Raw genomic sequence first — 15,922 nt, 5'->3', positions numbered from 1 at the left:
TCGGAGACCGGATCTGGAGCTCCGTCGGAAGTAGTGCGATCGACTTTCGATCTTTTTTAAGGATGTTATTGCGTGCTCAGAATCTTCTCCGCTATTCTTCTTTTTTTGGTCTTCACCAGATCATATCGCAGTTGTGACCTTCATCGATATTGTTGCTGTAGCATAGAGCCTTTAGCATTGAGCCTTTGGTCGCCAACCCTTTGGCCAGACGCAGCGATTATCACACTTCCCCACCAGGTGAACAGCCCTGATAGACTAATCGTCGCGTATTCATTTGCTATCATGCCTTTCGCCTTTCCCAACGCCACCGATCAAACTACCTTATAATCCGCTCATTGAAACGGCTGCCAACAGCTTTCCCACCAAGCATCCCAACTTCAAGCAAATCCAAGATGTTCGACCATCAACAAATGACAGAAGAAGAGATCGCCCTTGAGCGCAAGGTCGTCAGAAAAGTTGACGCGATTCTTTTGCCTATCATGCTCGTTAGCTACGGCTTACAATACTATGACAAAAGCGTATTAGGAACAGCCGCTGTGTATGGAATAATAAAGGATTTGGTAAGCTCCAGTAAAATCACTGTTGACAGCATGGCATTGACATCTATGATGTTGGCAGGATCTCCAAACAACCGTCAACGGTGTGGTATCTACCACTAGATATAGTACAGCCACAGCTGCATTTTATTATGGTTACATCGTTGGTGTGAGTTCATCTCCCTATCAAGCTTAATGGCATTGTTCAATCATTGATTTCCATCCTAGGTCCTTCCTATCGCCTTTCTCTTCACTCGTCTGCCTCTGGCAAAGACTACCGCCTTCTTCGTCATCATTTGGGGTCTGGTCTGCATTCTTACAGTCGTCTGCACAAACTATCCAGGATTCACCGCGCAGCGAGTGCTACTGGGTATCTGCGAATCGGCTGTCTCTCCTGCTTTTGTTGCTATTTGCGCGTTGTGGTGGAAGCCTCAAGAACAGGCGAAGAGAATCGGGGGTTTCTACTCTGCGACAGGAGTGAGTGCTGTTTTTATTTTGCCTTACTTGATCCGAGTTGACCGTTCCTCTGCTCGTATCAGGTATTTTCAATGTTCTCCTCTCTAGTGAACATTGGTTTGGGAAAAACTGGTGGTACTCACCCTTGGAAATCCATGTATTATTTCGTCGGGTTCGTCGGTTATCCAGCTCCCATCCCTCTGGGAAAAGCTTGCTAACCTTATCCACAGAGCTCTTACAATTTTCTGGGGCTTTGTCATTCTCCTGATTCTACCCGATCACCCTCTTCGTCCTGGGCGATGGTTCACCGCGGAAGAGCGTACCGTCCTTGCTCGCCGCTTTGCTCAGAATCAAGCCGGAGCTAGTCAACAGCCCATCAAGCCCTACCAGATCCTTGAAGCCGTCTCCGATATCAAGACGTGGCTGTACCTCCTTATGGCCGCTTCTATCTATATCTGCAATGGTTCCGTCACCGCCTTTGGCGCAAAGATCATCACTGGATTAGGCTACACCAGTTTGCAGGCGACAGCGTTGTTGGTACCTGGTGGAGCGATGACTGTGATCACCATTGCCATTTTCAGTTATCTTGCCGACAAATATACCAATATCAGAACTTTGGTGAGTTAATCAACACCCATATGCTTGCATACTCTCTGACATTGTTTTGTAGCTGTTGCCCATTAGCTGTATCCCTGTCGTCGTTGGTGCAATCGTCATGTGAGCTACTTTTATTTATTCTTATGGTCTCTGCGGAGCTGTCAATGCTGATATTGCGTCAAGCTGGACCGCCCCTTGGAAGCCAACAGCAGGCCCCCTTATTGGCTACTACTTGGTTGCCAGCTTCGGTGCCCCTTACGTCGTATGTCCTTTTCTTTAACATATCTTCCTTTTGCTTACCCCAATCCAACCGTTTTAGCTTCTCCTCACTCTCGCTTCCTCTAACACAGCTGGCGCGACCAAAAAAGCTGTCACTACTGGCTTCATCTTCATTGGCTACAACGCCGGTAACATTGCCTCTGCTTACCTTGTTTTCGCCAAGGAGGCTACCATCAAGTACCGCTCGACATGGATCTCTGTGATTGTCGGGATGGCGTTTGCTTCGGCGGCGAGTTTGGTGTTGAGGTGGTTGTATGTGAGAGAGAATAAGAAGAGAGATAAGGAAGAGTTGGCAGGGAAGCAGAGTGAGTTATCGACGGAACCGGATGAAGAGAAAGGTGCTCCAAAGGGATCAGTCGACTCGCTTGATGGTCTTGCCACACTGTTAGTATCAGACAGGTCAGACAAGAAGACACCTGGTTTCCGTTATACTCTTTGATTGTGGTTGGACTTGCTTGATTCAGAATCTATGATTTTATTTGTTTTTCCTTCAGTTTGGGTTCCTTTGTCAGACTATGTATAATTTACGCGAACCCAGCGATGGTTTGTAGGGCCAGCAAACTGCAATTAACATGGTGGTGATAGCAAAGTAGGTATGAACCCAAGGAGTTAAGCTACATGCATTGAATAATGGGATAACGAGGAGAGAGAATATGATCCTTGACGTCGTCATTCCCCAATAACGATTTGTTGCGAAGATGTCTCGGTATTGTAATTTTGATCCGCGCCCTGTCCTAACCGATAACAACCCTCTTGCTACCACATAGCTCTAGTACAGCAGTGCACACGTTTCACTACATCCGACAAGTCTTCCATGTGTTTCAGGAACCGCTCCACCAATATGGGATAACAAATGATTCGATTTATGTTGCTGCAATCATGGCAATGCGGCGCGTATCTCCATGTGCGATGAGAGTGAAAGCATCTTATATGCGCGGGGTAAAAATAGGGAGTCCACAATTTGTGGGAGCCTGCAAGACACATGAGCGGAATCTGTTGCGCTCACCCGTCGGTCGGACTACTCTTGCCGACTGCGACCGCGATTTGCCAAAACCGAAATTTCAGCATTGAATCATTTTTTTTTTTTTTTCATTCCTCGCCAAGAATGTCGATCTCCTGCTGAGTTTGACATATTCAATTTTCGTCAATTTGAAGGACAAGAATCTTATATCGTCGGCTGCTTGCTGCCAGCAGCTCAGCAGCTTGCCATCGTAGAAGTGGGAGAAACTCATTTTTTGGCGTACACTGGTGTTCTGGTAATGGGAGAAGACCGAGACATGCAATGCTTTCTCGTATACCAAGCGGTGCCCAAATAGCCATCTGTCTTACTACAATTATCAGCGTACTTGTACGAATTTTTTGAGACTGCGGAAGGACAAACAATTATTTGACCAAGAAGCTTATTAACCTATATCGGCCGCTTCTCCGGTCCGGTGTTCACGCCTATCTAAAGTTTATCAGGTACCGAGCAAAAAGGTGTGATGATCGGACGCGGAGCCCTCGACGCTTCTTCACCCTTCAGCCTGGATGCCGGCGGATTCCGTCAATAAGTAAGCGGAAAACAGTGCGCTCTACCTTCATACTTATTGCTTATGAGCAAGGAGGATTAACCAACATGCCCCCTACTTTTGACACCTAGCGTTTCCTCATACATCCCATAATACTTATCTCACAATCATGTTTTCTATCGATTACAGCGGCAAGATTGTCTTTATCACCGGCGGGGGTCGTGGTATTGGTCTCGCCTTGACGGAGGCTTTCGCGGAAGGTAAGTCAGCAGCACCCCATATCTAATGCTCCAACGCTCAAACGATATAGCCGGTGCGACTATTGTTGTTACTTACAACTCGCGAGACCCTTCGGAATACGTTCAGGCCGTCTCAAAGAAGTTCCGCGTTCCCATCCATGTCTACCATTGCCCCGCCGAGGACTCCAAACGCATCGATGAAGTGATTGAGCTTGCTAGCAGAGAAGTGGGCGAGGTGGACATTGTGATTGCTAATGCTGGCATGAGTCAGTGGGTCGAAATGATTGACATGAAGGATGGTGAGTCATGAATATTGCAGTGAAAGCCCAGGATTAACGCTCCTACAAGCCGACTTGCACAAGATGTTTGACGTCAACCTCGTTGCCCCTTTGTTCCTCGCTCGTGCATTCACCAGACATTGGCTCGGTCTTCCAGCCACCATTTCTGAGAATGACACTGCCCAAGGGTCCAGAAAAGATGTTGTCAAGCTCAACAAGCGGATCGTCTTTATTGCGTCTATTAGCGGTCTCGTGAATATGTCCCCTCAGTATCAAGTAGCCTATAATGCTTCCAAGGCTGGCCTTGCCATGGCTTCCAAGGTATGTGTTTGAGATCGTTCTCAATCTGCCGGGATGCTGATCCCTTGTAGTCTTTAGCCGGAGAATGGGCGAAATACGGTATCACTGTCAACAGTATCTCCCCCGGCTATGTCTCTACCGATATGATCAAGAACCCACCTCCTGGCGAAGGGGAGCGTTGGGTTGCCAGGTGGAATGAGATGACCCCTGTCGGTCGCTTTGCGGATCCCAAGGAAATTGGTGACACTCTGGTACTCTTATGCTCCGACAAAGCGTCGACTTTCATGACTGGACATGACCTTGTGATTGATGGAGGTAGGTAAATTGAACTCACCATTGTCGACTTCGCTCATTGGCTTCCCAGGTTACACTACCTATTAATTAAGGAACATGGAGGACTATATCAGATTATGAACGTCTCAGAATTAGAACTGAACGTAAGAGTGAAAATACGAATACAGTAACTCGGGAGAGGAGGAAAAGCAAAAGACAATAGAAAGGTCTAACAGACCGATCTTTGTTGAGTTTCAAAAGTTGGGTTCCACATTGAGATACCTTATCATTATTACTGGCATGAATCGTCTACTCCTGGTCACCAACGGTGTCTTCCTAGCCACATCTATTCCCCTACTCTCCAGAGATTCTAAAACACTGTGGCTTGGTAAATTTGTACACCGACTTCTTTCCAGGCTCCGTGTTGGTGAAATGAATAGAGCTTGAGGTCGTAATCCACTGGACCCATAGATTGCCTCTTCTAACGATCAAGGGTGCTGCAAAGATATTTATCATGCAAACTTTCTTGATATAAGTATTCTTCTGCATAAATAAACGACGGAATGAAATCAATGATGACGAGTAGTAGGAGAATGCTGGACCCAAAGCGGCAAAGGCCATTGGGACCTTTTCATTCATTCAGGGGCTCGGTGGGGTTTTTCCCCTTCAAACCCAATTTTTGGCTTTAATTCGGTTCAAAATTTGGGAACTATTTCGGACACCCCCCCTATTTCTTTTGGGACACCCCCCTTCCTTCTACTTTGGGTAATTTTGACAGAGCAGCCGAGAGATAACACCATGAACCCTGCAGCTCATCCCTGAGGCCCTTGTGTCTGTTATTTACGTAACTAAATATTCTTTTCCGTGCATAGTAAATTCAGTCCTCTAATAATTAGGGGTAGACAAAATGCATGCTATTTCGATGATAATTCTGAATTGATGAACGAGCTGCCAATTCCCTCAGGGAAAATGACATTCCTGAACCCTTTGTGGCGTAAAAACCCTGGAATTGAATTGGCAGAAGTCCGAGTCGGATTTACCATGAAAGGAAATTCCTCTTGAAATAACTTGAAAAAAGCCGTTCGAATTAAACGGCCTCTGGAGGTCGTTTAATTCATTTGACAATTCAAACTCGCTCTTCGTGCTTCAGAATGCATGATTTCAAGACGCGTAACGTGTTTTTTTCTCTTAGAAATCTTACACATTCCACCATTGACTTATTTTTATCTCAGACTCCGTTCATCTCAACAATCACCAATCATGCCCCCTAAAAGGCAGAACGAGAACGAGAATCAAGCGTCTGAGGCGACTCAGAAGAAGCAGCGAAACTCCAACAAGCAATGGGCGACAGATACCAACAGCGATGGTGTCTCGGCAGAGGAGCACGTTGCTGTATGGTTGTCAACCATTCCTGAGAATGGAAGGCTCCCCAACTTTCATAACTGGAAAACTGGTCATGAGAAGAAGGATTTTTGGTCGAGAAAGTGTCTACAGTACCTTACTGACAATGGCTGCGACAGTCGACGCCAGTTTCAAAGTGTTGCTCTCAAAGTAAATATGTCTTTTTCGTTTTTGGTATGCTCATGAGCGCTGATATGATGAAAGATCAATCAAATTGTCGAGAGCTTCACTAAGGCATCCCAGATAGGGACCGGGACTGGTGCTGGGGCGATGGAGATCGACGACGAGAGTCTCCTTGGTGTGTAAAAGTACTTTGGCAGGCAGCATGGGCACGTCGTGGCTAACTGAACATTAATAGCTCAACGAAAGAAGGTTTGCCCCTTCTACGAGATCCTTTTACCTGTCCTTGGCGACAGGGCCTCCGTCACTGCCCACCACGCCTCTTCGACCCTCCACGCCTCTCTCAATCGTCCCGACAGAGATCTCGCTGCCCTCGATGGTTTGATAGAGCGCCAAAGGGGCGAAATGGCTGCTGATGACTCGGAAGATGAGTTGTCAGGAGAGGATGGTGGTCTCTTTGGGGACGGTGCAGGTGAGGCTAGCGAGACCGAGTCAGAGGCAGATGCTCCAATCATTGCAGCTATCCGCAGGGAGAGCCGCTCTTCGTCTCAACCTGCACGGTCCTCATCTGTGCTGGGCTCAGTGTCTACACCAATCCGAGCCCAAACCCAGAGCCAGAGAGCATCCATAAGGTCTTCCAAGGCAAAGGCTGTCTCGGCAGATGACAAGATGGATGAGCTGGTCATGAGGCAGGAGGGCAACGACGATCGGCGGCATCAGGAGCTATTGGCCGTTCAAGAACGGAAAATCTCCGTGCAGGAGAAACATCATGCAGACATGATGAATATCGCGCAGGAGAATGTGACGATAGCACGGGAGAATGCGGCGACAGAAAAGATGAAGATGTTGGCGGAGAGTTGGAACAGGAAGATGGAGATGCTGATGAGGTCTGGGAAAAGTTGGGAGGAGGCGAAAGTTATGGTGGGGCCTGAGCCTGGAGCTCCCTCTCTATAATTATGATATGCATTCTCAGTCGTCTCTTCCTCTCCCCTGCAGATATGATCATAGAAGATCCCTGCGCTCTATTTCCTGCATTCGCTCCATCACCCTCTTTCGCGTGAGATTCGAAGCATCTCTTGCATCACGTGCCTCATCCTCCTCTTCTTCCCTGTGCCGCTCTAACACCCTCTCCATCCTTTCTTGCATCCTTTCGATGTCGATGTAATCATCAGGTTCATCAGCGTCACCATCCAGTCGATTGTACCAATCACCTGTGTCAATGAGCAGATTGTGCAATACCACACAGGCCCGGATCCAGCATGTCGCAACGCCTTCATCTCTGACATTGCGAATCTTCACGCGAAGGCTCCTAAGACTCTGCCAGCGGTTTTTGAGGATTCCGTAGGCATGCTCAATCTTGACTCGGGCACTCGAACACTTCTTATTGAACTTGGCCTGTTGTATATATGAGCATGTAGGTCTATACATGAGATATGCGGACAAATAAACTTACTTCTGGCCGATCAAGGTCGTTCTGACCTCTCCGACGCTTGAAAAGCGGTACACACCAATCCCCAGCAGGAAATGCCGAATCTGCCAAAAGATATTCACCTTGACTGATCATTTCTGAATGAACAGCTCGGCCTTGCAACATGGCTTCTCTGTTACTCTGAGCGTCGGCATTAGCCTCTTCAAAGAGAGAACAGTTCTTGAAGATACGAGCATCATGAGCAGAAGCAGGATAACCGTACTGGAAGTACCGAATCCTCTTCAAATGGTCGCAAATTCCTAGGATATTGAAGCCGTAGCGCCCTTTGTATGAAAAGAAATCGACAGCATCATGGCGAGCAGGCTTGTAAGCGAAGGGAACATGGAAGCCGTCGATAATCCCCACACATCCATCAGGAATGTCCTCCTCCTCTTCAAAGTGCCTGTCTATAGCCTTCCTCTCATTTTCATCTGGCCAGTATACGTTGTTTCGCTCCAATGACAGGATGGCCTTGATTACCCGAGTCGTCCATATGGCCGACGTGCCCTCTGATGGATAACAATCAATCTCGAAGAAACGGTTTAATGTTTCTGGATGCAGTGTGGCGTGGGCACTCACCTGACACCCCAAACTGCTCTCCTATCTCAAAAGTGCTCGCAGCACATCCGCAATGTCCCAGTCGATAGAGCGCAACTGTAAGCTGTAAAAGGGGGTTCGCCTGCTTTCTTGGACCATGAGAGACGAAAACTGGATGGTCCTTGATAAGGCAGAGAAGCTTTCGAAATTCCGTATGGTTGACGCGCAGTTTGCGGCGGAAATCCTCATCTGGTATCTCATGAATGCTTGTAATTCTGGCAACAGCATCCCTACTACGAAGCTGACCATACTTCTTCGGACGATTGAGGTAACGAGATGTCCTGAGAGCATGATACGGAATGGACAGACTGGCCTTGAGCTGCTTATGATTGAGGATAGTCGCCATTCGATAGAGCTCTCTGGCTCGTGCTGTCGCTTTATACTTAGCTGATCGTCTTGGCATATTCACTACGTTGTTCTTAGGGTGGTAAACTGCTCTTGGAGCGCTGGATGTTGAAGAGGATAGGATTCAGAACGCAACAGACGCGATTATCATGTTGCAAAGACAGACGCGTCTCTGTCGAGGTCACTCGCGTCGCGAAGCAAATTCACTAATTCCTATGGGCCTGTTCTAGACTCTCTGTCGTCATTTCCTAAGCCTCCACCCTGAAATCAGGTCTCCCTTTGCTTCCCTAACAGAAATAAAAAATAACAATGAGCTGCATTTTGTCTACCCCTATTATAAACATCTATTCTTCTTGCTTGTGACATCTATTCCTCTTTCGACATCTATTCATTCTTCCTTCACCTTCATTCCCAGCTATGTCAATCTCTCCCTCGTTGCATTATAAGGCATGGAGATTACCTTCATCAAAATCAAACGCCATTGATTGATGTCCCGAGTATATTTCGGCCTCTGGGACGCGGATAATAGGAGAAGGTGGGCAGATACCGGGTTGGGGAGAAAGAGGATCCGAAGAGTGCAAATCAGTCGAAGCCATGATGTTTTCGAATACGTTATAAGTTTCTTAGGAGGATGAAAAGTATTTAAATGACAGCAAAAAGGAGGCGCGTTATTAGAGAAAAAAACGCTTTTGTTGTTCGTTGCTTTTGTAATGTTGCAGTCTGGCGCACGCGACAATATCATCTGAACTAGTTACGTAAATAACAGGCATAAGGGCCTCAGGGATGCGCTGCAGGGTCCATGGTGTTATCTATCGGCTGCTCTGTCAAAATTACCCAAAGTAGAAGGAGGGGGGGTGTCCCAAAAGAAATAGGGGGGGTGTCCGAAATAGTTCCCTCAAAATTTCTCCGCCTCGCCCCCGCTTCATTCACAACCAGTTGTATTTTAAGCACAATTCGGGGAATCTGGGGTAACAAATTTGAATGGCGGATTTTATACCGGGGAATGGGCGTCCTGCACTTGTGGCTTACGGCCGTAGTTCTGGGCGTGGGCCAAGAAAGGCGACAAACCATCCAATCCGAGGAACGACCATTATTAGAAGATTGAGAAAGAACAGATGTCGCGATTTCTGCATGTTTCCTACTATCACTTCTTGCTCACAAGTCTCACAAGCTGCTTTCTCCAATAGCCCGCAGGCCGCATATCATTCTACATCCTTGTCGTGCCATTCTCCGTGGAGCTCGCTACTGAGCCACAGTGCATAATGTCATCTTCGGGGGAGCCATCAGAGACGAGACAACGACTGGATCGCAATAGGCGCCGCTCAACTTCATCCGACCGCTCCGCCCCCCCTCAGAATGGCAAAAAAGCTAAAACTACGGAAGAGAGTAACCAAAGCAACGAGAAGAATAATGAAGATGGTTCCCGTCCGAATGAGGATCCGGTTGCCTCGAGTAGATCGGTAAGTTTGGTGTTAGAACGACGGATATCAGGAAGTACTGACTGGCCTTTGGCTCCTGAAGTGCAAGGAATGTCGCAGGTTGAAGCGAAAGGTATGTGGTGAAGAGCTTATAAGATATCGCCCTCACAAATGTGCAGTGTAACCGCCAACTTCCTTGCAGCGTATGCACACGATTCGGAAAAAAGTGCGCATATGCTACCGAACCTCTCCGTAAAAATCAGGAGCAAGTTATCATGCTATATCCATATGGTGCTTTACTAACCCTTGTACGTTCCGCGTCGGCCATCTTGTTCATTTCCCCATCTCCTCCCACAGATATATCATGGAGCTGGAACGAAAAGTCGATTATCTTCAACACTTGCTGGAGACAAGCCATTCCAGTCACGGGGGTGGAGTTCCGCCAGCCAGATCGGATCAAGGGCTTAATGTTGGCTCCCCAGCCTCACAATCCCAATCGCTTCATTCGGAGGAACATGTGAGGGCTTGTTACGCGTTCAAGTTTCGATTTTTAATGCCCTTTTCCAGGTTGTTCCGATGCGGCAACCTCCCTTGCTTCCAATTCAATATCAGCCATCCCCTGCCCCTACAAGAATCCCAATGCGGCCTCCTTTGCTTGCCGGTCAAACACACTTATCTACAGCTAGGACACCAGAGACGCGCAGCTTTACTCCCTCACACATACCTTCTTATGAACTTTCCACCGCTCCTGGCAGCGCCAGCTCAAGCAGTGCTATTATGAGACCAGAGTCAATGCCCACTACAGACACTGCAGCGCGCCCACTTATCAACGGAGCCGAGAATCCAAACATCTCTTCTTCCAGCACAATGGGCCCATCACATTCGATGGCGACAATCCCCGTGGACTTCAAATACGACCTTCCGCCGGCTAGTGAGGTCTTAGAAAGGCAACCCAGCAGCGTGTCTGGCTATGAATGGAATGAGAGATGGGCGACTAAAGGCCTCGGAGGGAATGATGGTTATGCCTCTTTGTCGATAGAACCTGATGGGCAAGGGTATCTAGGTACGTGACTCCGAACAACTTATTCTTGTATTCTTCGCTGGCCACCATACCAACGGTTGTGTTTCCGCTCATACTACAAAATTTTCAGGATTCGCTTCAGGGTCAACGCTGTTACGCATCCTGCAATTGTGTGCGGGGTCGGTTTCTCTTGCATCACTGGAATCAGATCTTTCAGCGGCTCCGCCGCCACCTCGACCCCAAGGGTGGACTCCTACAATGTCGGAAACCGTGTCTTGCGTAGATGCGTATTTTGAGCACTATCACCCTCAGTATCCGCTGTTACATGAGCCTACGTTTAGAGCGCAATGGAATGACCTGGTGCCCCAGCCATTAGCGAGCGAGTAAGTGCTCAAGCAGATCAATTTCAAAGTGATATTGACATCTTCAAAGGTGGGATTTTCTTTTAAACATCGTTCTCGCTATCGGTGCCTTTTGTGTCTCTCGTCCAACATACGTCATCGACTATTTCCTCGAAGCCGCCATATCACAACTCTCTGTCGAATATCTGGAAAAAGGCAGCTTGACATTGGTTCAAGCCTTCTGTTTATTAAGTAACATTTCACAAAAACGTAACAAACCGAATTCAGGTTCGGTATATATGGGTAAGTACACGTATTACATGAGCTGATTTGCGAAGTTGACTTGTTAAAAGGTATCGCATTACGCTTGGCGATCGGACTAGGTCTTCATCGCGAGCTTCCCTTTTGGAATATTAGTCCATTTGATAGAGAAGTCAGGTAAGCTCCGAAATTATCCCCTTTTGATATGGATTGTTCAATTCCCCGCAGGCGGCGAACTTGGTGGGTGGTAGTATCATTTGACTCTGGTTCAACGATTACTTTTGGCCGTCCAATTGTAAATATGACTACTGTTTAGTATAAGTAATTGAGACTTACAATACCGCAGCTAGAACCTCATTATCCAGCGGAATCCGATGTGTACATGGTGCATAATGTTCATGACAGAGTCAGTGCATATGTGTCTATCCAATTGCACAATCAACTAATCACATAAATAGGCATTTACCCCAGCGGCTCGATTACCACCTGTTGAGGTTAATGAGCCAACTATCTATACCGCTCTTATTAATCAAGCATCCTTCCATGCTTCAACCAATCGTATCTATACCCGCGTCATGTCATCACCCACACCGTCTGCTACAGAGACTTTGGCGCTTGATTCAGATCTGCTTGGCTGGTACGCTACTGTACCTGAACATTTACATCCTCAGAACGAACCCGTATCACCTCATTGGCTTGAGTTTGCACAATACAAGATGTTTTGGAGGTACTGCAACCTACGAATCATTCTTCATCGCCGTGCTTTTCTTGAGAGAGCTTTGAAAGCCCTCCCATTATGGTTAACCGATGAAGACATCGAAGACGATGATAACACGGTGGCGGAAATAAAATGTACCCGCCTATGTCAGTATAATGCTTCCGATACGATTCACAGCATGAGTCGGTTCTTTTCGATGCATCAACGGATGAGCCGCCTGGAGAGTTGGTATGGTCTGTGAGTTCACCTGTCATTTAATCATGCATCATAAACTCAATTGAGATCACTTAGCCATTTCCTTTTCCACGCAAGTTTCATCCCTCTTATCGCATTGCATGTTGATCCAAATTCCCTTCGACGCCCAGTCTGGGAGGAAGAAGTGTCTCTGGCACGCGAAATCCTTGTCTCTTTGAAGGACGACCCATTGGTCGGGAGATGCCTTTCAATTATTGATGCTCTTGTTCCCCATACTTCTTCGACATCGATCGGGCCAGGACAAATGGGATTCCAAGATACAAGCACCATGCTTTATGAGATGCTTCAAAGCAATCCCACCTGGCAAAATTCGCTCGATGTGCCTGATGATGACCTGGCTCCAAATTTGTGAGTCGTCGATGACGTTTCCGTGGACTTTTTGTTGACGCAATACATATAGATTACCGGTGGCAGATTTGGCGACTCTGAGCTCTCTGTGGCCCTATCGAAGTTCTTAAAAGTAAAAGGAAGTTCTAGTCATGATTCACTTTGTGTGATAGCTGTAAAAGAGGTATATGGGGAACGTAGCATAATGCAATGTAGATAGATAGACATATCCGCGAGTTGAAAGAGTTTTCTTACAATTTATAATTACTGATGTCGCTCCCAAATTCAAAAAACGGTTGTCCGACTAGCTGTGATTCCCATTAATCATTCTTTTTTCTATACGTTCTTTGTACACTGCGGAACGAGATGCGAGGCGGAACGCTCAATCCGCTAGTCGTGTTGGTGGCCAAACCTTATCATTTATCTTGAGGTGAACACAGTAGGCACCCTGAGCGGCTGCAGAGGCCTATCGTAATCTCCAAACTCCAAAAGCCGAACAAACAGCTTTCGTTGTCGGTGAATGAGGAGCGGAGGGCGCGGCCGCTTTGCTTACGGTCACTTGCGTCGCCAAAATCTGACCGGCAAAGCGGGGCGGCGGCATCGCAAGTGTACAAATTATTTTGTTTGACGTCTATTGTGCAACATGCTGTGGTGACTGATGCCCAAAACCCTATATAAGTATGATGCATCCTACTCCAGTAGCCCCCCTCTTCCTCTATTCCTTCAAGAACCACCGCAATGTGCTCTTCTCACGCCACTGCTGTCGAGTCCGTCTCTCCCGCTCCCCGAAAAAGCCAATACGAGGTCAAGTACGACCCGGATCTTGTTCTCAAGAGCGCCGAATTCAAGGAGCTGAAGCAAGGGGACAAGGAGCTTGAGGATCCTAAGGCCAACCTTGCCTGCGCCTACGATGAGAAACACAACGTGAAGATGATCAACAAGCCCATTCCTAAAGCCAGGCAGGATGAGGTCGTCGTGCACATCAAAGCCACTGGTATCTGTGGGTGAGTTGTTGGAGCTTCTTTTGTGAATTTTTCTTTAGTCGTTGTCTGACCTCTCACTTCAGTTCCGACGTCCATTTCTGGAAGCACGGTCAGATTGGTCCCACCATGATCGTCACTGACACTTGTGGTGCTGGCCATGAATCTGCCGGTGAAGTCGTCGAGGTGGGTCCCGGAGTCGAACAGTGGAAAGTCGGAGACAGAGTTGCCATCGAATGTGGCGTTCCCTGCGGACAAGCCAGTTGTGGTCCTTGCGTGACTGGCAGGTATAACGCTTGTGAGTCCTCACTTCAAGCCTTCTTCTCATTGTGCTTGTTTGCTGACTATTATGTAGGCCCTCAAGTCGTCTTCTTCTCGACGCCCCCTTATCACGGTACTTTGACCCGTTATCACGCCCACCCTGCCTCTTGGCTCCATCGACTCCCCGACAACCTCTCGTACGAAGAAGGTGCTTTGTGCGAGCCTCTTGCCGTTGCATTGGCGGCTCTTGAAAGGGCTGGTAACCGTCTGGGTGACCCTGTTTTGATTTGGTGAGCCCTGCTTTGAACTGTTAAAATGAAGGTTACTGACAGTCAACAGCGGTGCTGGACCTATTGGTTTGGTTACTCTTCTCGCTTCCCACGCTGCTGGTTGTACGCCTATTGTTATCACCGACTTGCAAGCATCCCGTCTTGAGGTCGCCAAGAAGCTTATCCCAACCGTGAAGACTGTCCAGATCGAACGTAGCTGGACTTCAAAGGAGACCTCTGAAGCTATCAAGGAGGCTGCTGGCACCGGTATTCGTGTTGCCATTGATGCCACTGGCTTCGAAAGCTCAATTACTGCTGCTATCTATGTACGTGTGACCCCACTGAGCATGGCGATACGCTTTGCTAATATCCTTCCAGTCTGTTGTGTTTGGCGGAAAAGTCTTCGTCATTGGTGCCGGTCCTTCTGAGCAAAAGGTAGTTGAAAGATATCCCCCGCTGCCATTATGTTCGCGGAACTGATGATAGATCCCCCTTCTTAGTATCCCTTCGGTTACTGCTCTGCCAATGAGATTGACCTCCAATTCCAATACCGTTACGCACACCAAGTAAGTTCGAACGCTGCTAACCATCAGTTGACAGCGCTGATTCTCGAGCAGTACCCTAAAGCCCTCCGCATTGTTTCTGGCGGCCTCATCAACTTAAAGCCGCTTCTCACTCACACTTTCCCCCTTAACAAAGCTGTTGAAGCTTTCCATGTCGCAGCTGATCCCACCAAGGGGGCTATCAAGGTACAGATTATTGATTAATACTATATCATCCACATATCTAAGCACAATCAAAATTTCATCTTATCAATCAGGGACAGAAGAGCGTACATCTATGGCGGACACAATAGCAGCAGGATAGATTGGAGCATTTGGCAGGTAACATGCATAGACTTTCAGCACGAGTGCGCTGTGCTCTTCAGTATCATATTTCCCCTCTACCATAATCCCGCCGAGATACGTCTAACCCCATGGAATGCCCGGGAAAGAGGCTTTGGGCGCTACCAATTCCGAATGAGTAGTAGAATTAAGGGGCCCTTCATGAAGCTCAGCTGAGTGAATGGACAAATAGCTATGGACGAGTTGAGTTGAATAGTTAGAGCTCTGGTACTTGACAGTCTAGTAAGAATAAGCGAGAGAAGGCGCGAAGACGGAGGCAAAAGATCGATGCCGAGAACAGCAAGGCCACTGATGATGATACGGGGACAGCTGGGAACTCACTGCAGGTTAGACATTAGACATGCAGGATACATACAATAAGGCACATGTAACGATGATGATGGTTACGGTAATGCAATTCAGTGAACAGGCTGCTCGCTTCAGTTTTTCTTCCTTGCTGCCTTCTTCGCCTTCTCCTTACTCTCCTTCTTCTTGATCTTCGCTTCTGCTCTCTTCAGTCGGACTTCTTGCAGCCTCTTTGCCTTCCTTGAAGCGTTGTCGACTGGCACCTTTGTTTGAATACCCTTCACGTGAAGAGGAACGTAATGGACATGAGGGATAGGGGCTCCGTTCTCTTTTGACGTTTCAGATTTGGATACGGATGGGGTGGCGCAGGTATGGACCTTAAGTGTGGATGTCGGGATCGGCAATGTGAGAGAAAAGCGGGGTGGATGGAGAATGCTCTTGGGCAAAAGAGTACGGACTCGTTCTATGTTTGGATGTGATTTCT

At 47.7% G+C, this 15,922-nt stretch overlaps 7 protein-coding genes across 7 annotated transcripts in view; 5 read left to right on the top strand and 2 right to left on the bottom strand.

Moving 5' to 3' along the window:
* Nucleotides 1-392: 392 nt before the first annotated feature.
* Nucleotides 393-2,307, top strand: CNBK0660 (hypothetical protein; the record flags this gene model as incomplete). The annotated part of the gene is made up of 8 exons (XM_767599.1): nt 393-560; nt 619-705; nt 765-1,013; nt 1,076-1,164; nt 1,223-1,610; nt 1,663-1,709; nt 1,773-1,851; nt 1,909-2,307. The coding sequence occupies 8 exons, from the start codon at nt 393-395 to the stop codon at nt 2,305-2,307; spliced, it is 1,506 nt and encodes a 501-aa protein (XP_772692.1).
* Nucleotides 2,308-3,545: 1,238 nt separating this feature from the next.
* CNBK0650 (hypothetical protein) lies at nt 3,546-4,516 on the top strand (the record flags this gene model as incomplete). Its single annotated transcript, XM_767598.1, has 4 exons — nt 3,546-3,636; nt 3,687-3,914; nt 3,964-4,214; nt 4,265-4,516. The coding sequence occupies 4 exons, from the start codon at nt 3,546-3,548 to the stop codon at nt 4,514-4,516; spliced, it is 822 nt and encodes a 273-aa protein (XP_772691.1).
* Nucleotides 4,517-5,726: 1,210 nt separating this feature from the next.
* CNBK0640 (hypothetical protein) lies at nt 5,727-6,941 on the top strand (the record flags this gene model as incomplete). Its single annotated transcript, XM_767597.1, has 3 exons — nt 5,727-6,017; nt 6,072-6,165; nt 6,226-6,941. 3 exons carry the CDS (start codon nt 5,727-5,729, stop codon nt 6,939-6,941), a joined length of 1,101 nt encoding a protein of 366 aa, XP_772690.1.
* A 48-nt stretch (nt 6,942-6,989) lies between these two features.
* CNBK0630 (hypothetical protein) lies at nt 6,990-8,455 on the bottom strand (the record flags this gene model as incomplete). Its single annotated transcript, XM_767596.1, has 3 exons — nt 6,990-7,382; nt 7,441-7,964; nt 8,035-8,455. 3 exons carry the CDS (start codon nt 8,453-8,455, stop codon nt 6,990-6,992), a joined length of 1,338 nt encoding a protein of 445 aa, XP_772689.1.
* Nucleotides 8,456-9,659: 1,204 nt separating this feature from the next.
* CNBK0620 (hypothetical protein) lies at nt 9,660-12,869 on the top strand (the record flags this gene model as incomplete). The annotated part of the gene is made up of 13 exons (XM_767595.1): nt 9,660-9,857; nt 9,919-9,948; nt 9,995-10,080; nt 10,173-10,332; nt 10,383-10,878; nt 10,967-11,219; nt 11,269-11,480; nt 11,531-11,615; nt 11,667-11,733; nt 11,785-11,844; nt 11,897-12,393; nt 12,448-12,759; nt 12,812-12,869. 13 exons carry the CDS (start codon nt 9,660-9,662, stop codon nt 12,867-12,869), a joined length of 2,514 nt encoding a protein of 837 aa, XP_772688.1.
* A 607-nt stretch (nt 12,870-13,476) lies between these two features.
* Nucleotides 13,477-15,015, top strand: CNBK0610 (hypothetical protein; the record flags this gene model as incomplete). Its single annotated transcript, XM_767594.1, has 7 exons — nt 13,477-13,742; nt 13,805-14,016; nt 14,074-14,269; nt 14,319-14,574; nt 14,627-14,683; nt 14,749-14,814; nt 14,866-15,015. 7 exons carry the CDS (start codon nt 13,477-13,479, stop codon nt 15,013-15,015), a joined length of 1,203 nt encoding a protein of 400 aa, XP_772687.1.
* Nucleotides 15,016-15,572: 557 nt separating this feature from the next.
* CNBK0600 (hypothetical protein) overlaps nt 15,573-15,922 on the bottom strand; it is a gene marked incomplete at both ends in the record, with an annotated part of 1,472 nt that continues 1,122 nt past the window's right edge. The window contains one exon of the mRNA XM_767593.1: nt 15,573-15,920. Within this exon, the coding sequence (XP_772686.1) occupies nt 15,573-15,920 (348 nt within the window). The remainder of the gene's footprint in view (nt 15,921-15,922) is intronic.

Source organism: Cryptococcus neoformans, chromosome 11, assembly GCF_000149385.1.
Source record: "Cryptococcus neoformans var. neoformans B-3501A chromosome 11, whole genome shotgun sequence".
Classification (NCBI taxonomy): domain Eukaryota; kingdom Fungi; phylum Basidiomycota; class Tremellomycetes; order Tremellales; family Cryptococcaceae; genus Cryptococcus; species Cryptococcus deneoformans.
This window is presented reverse-complemented; position numbering and strand designations above follow the sequence as displayed.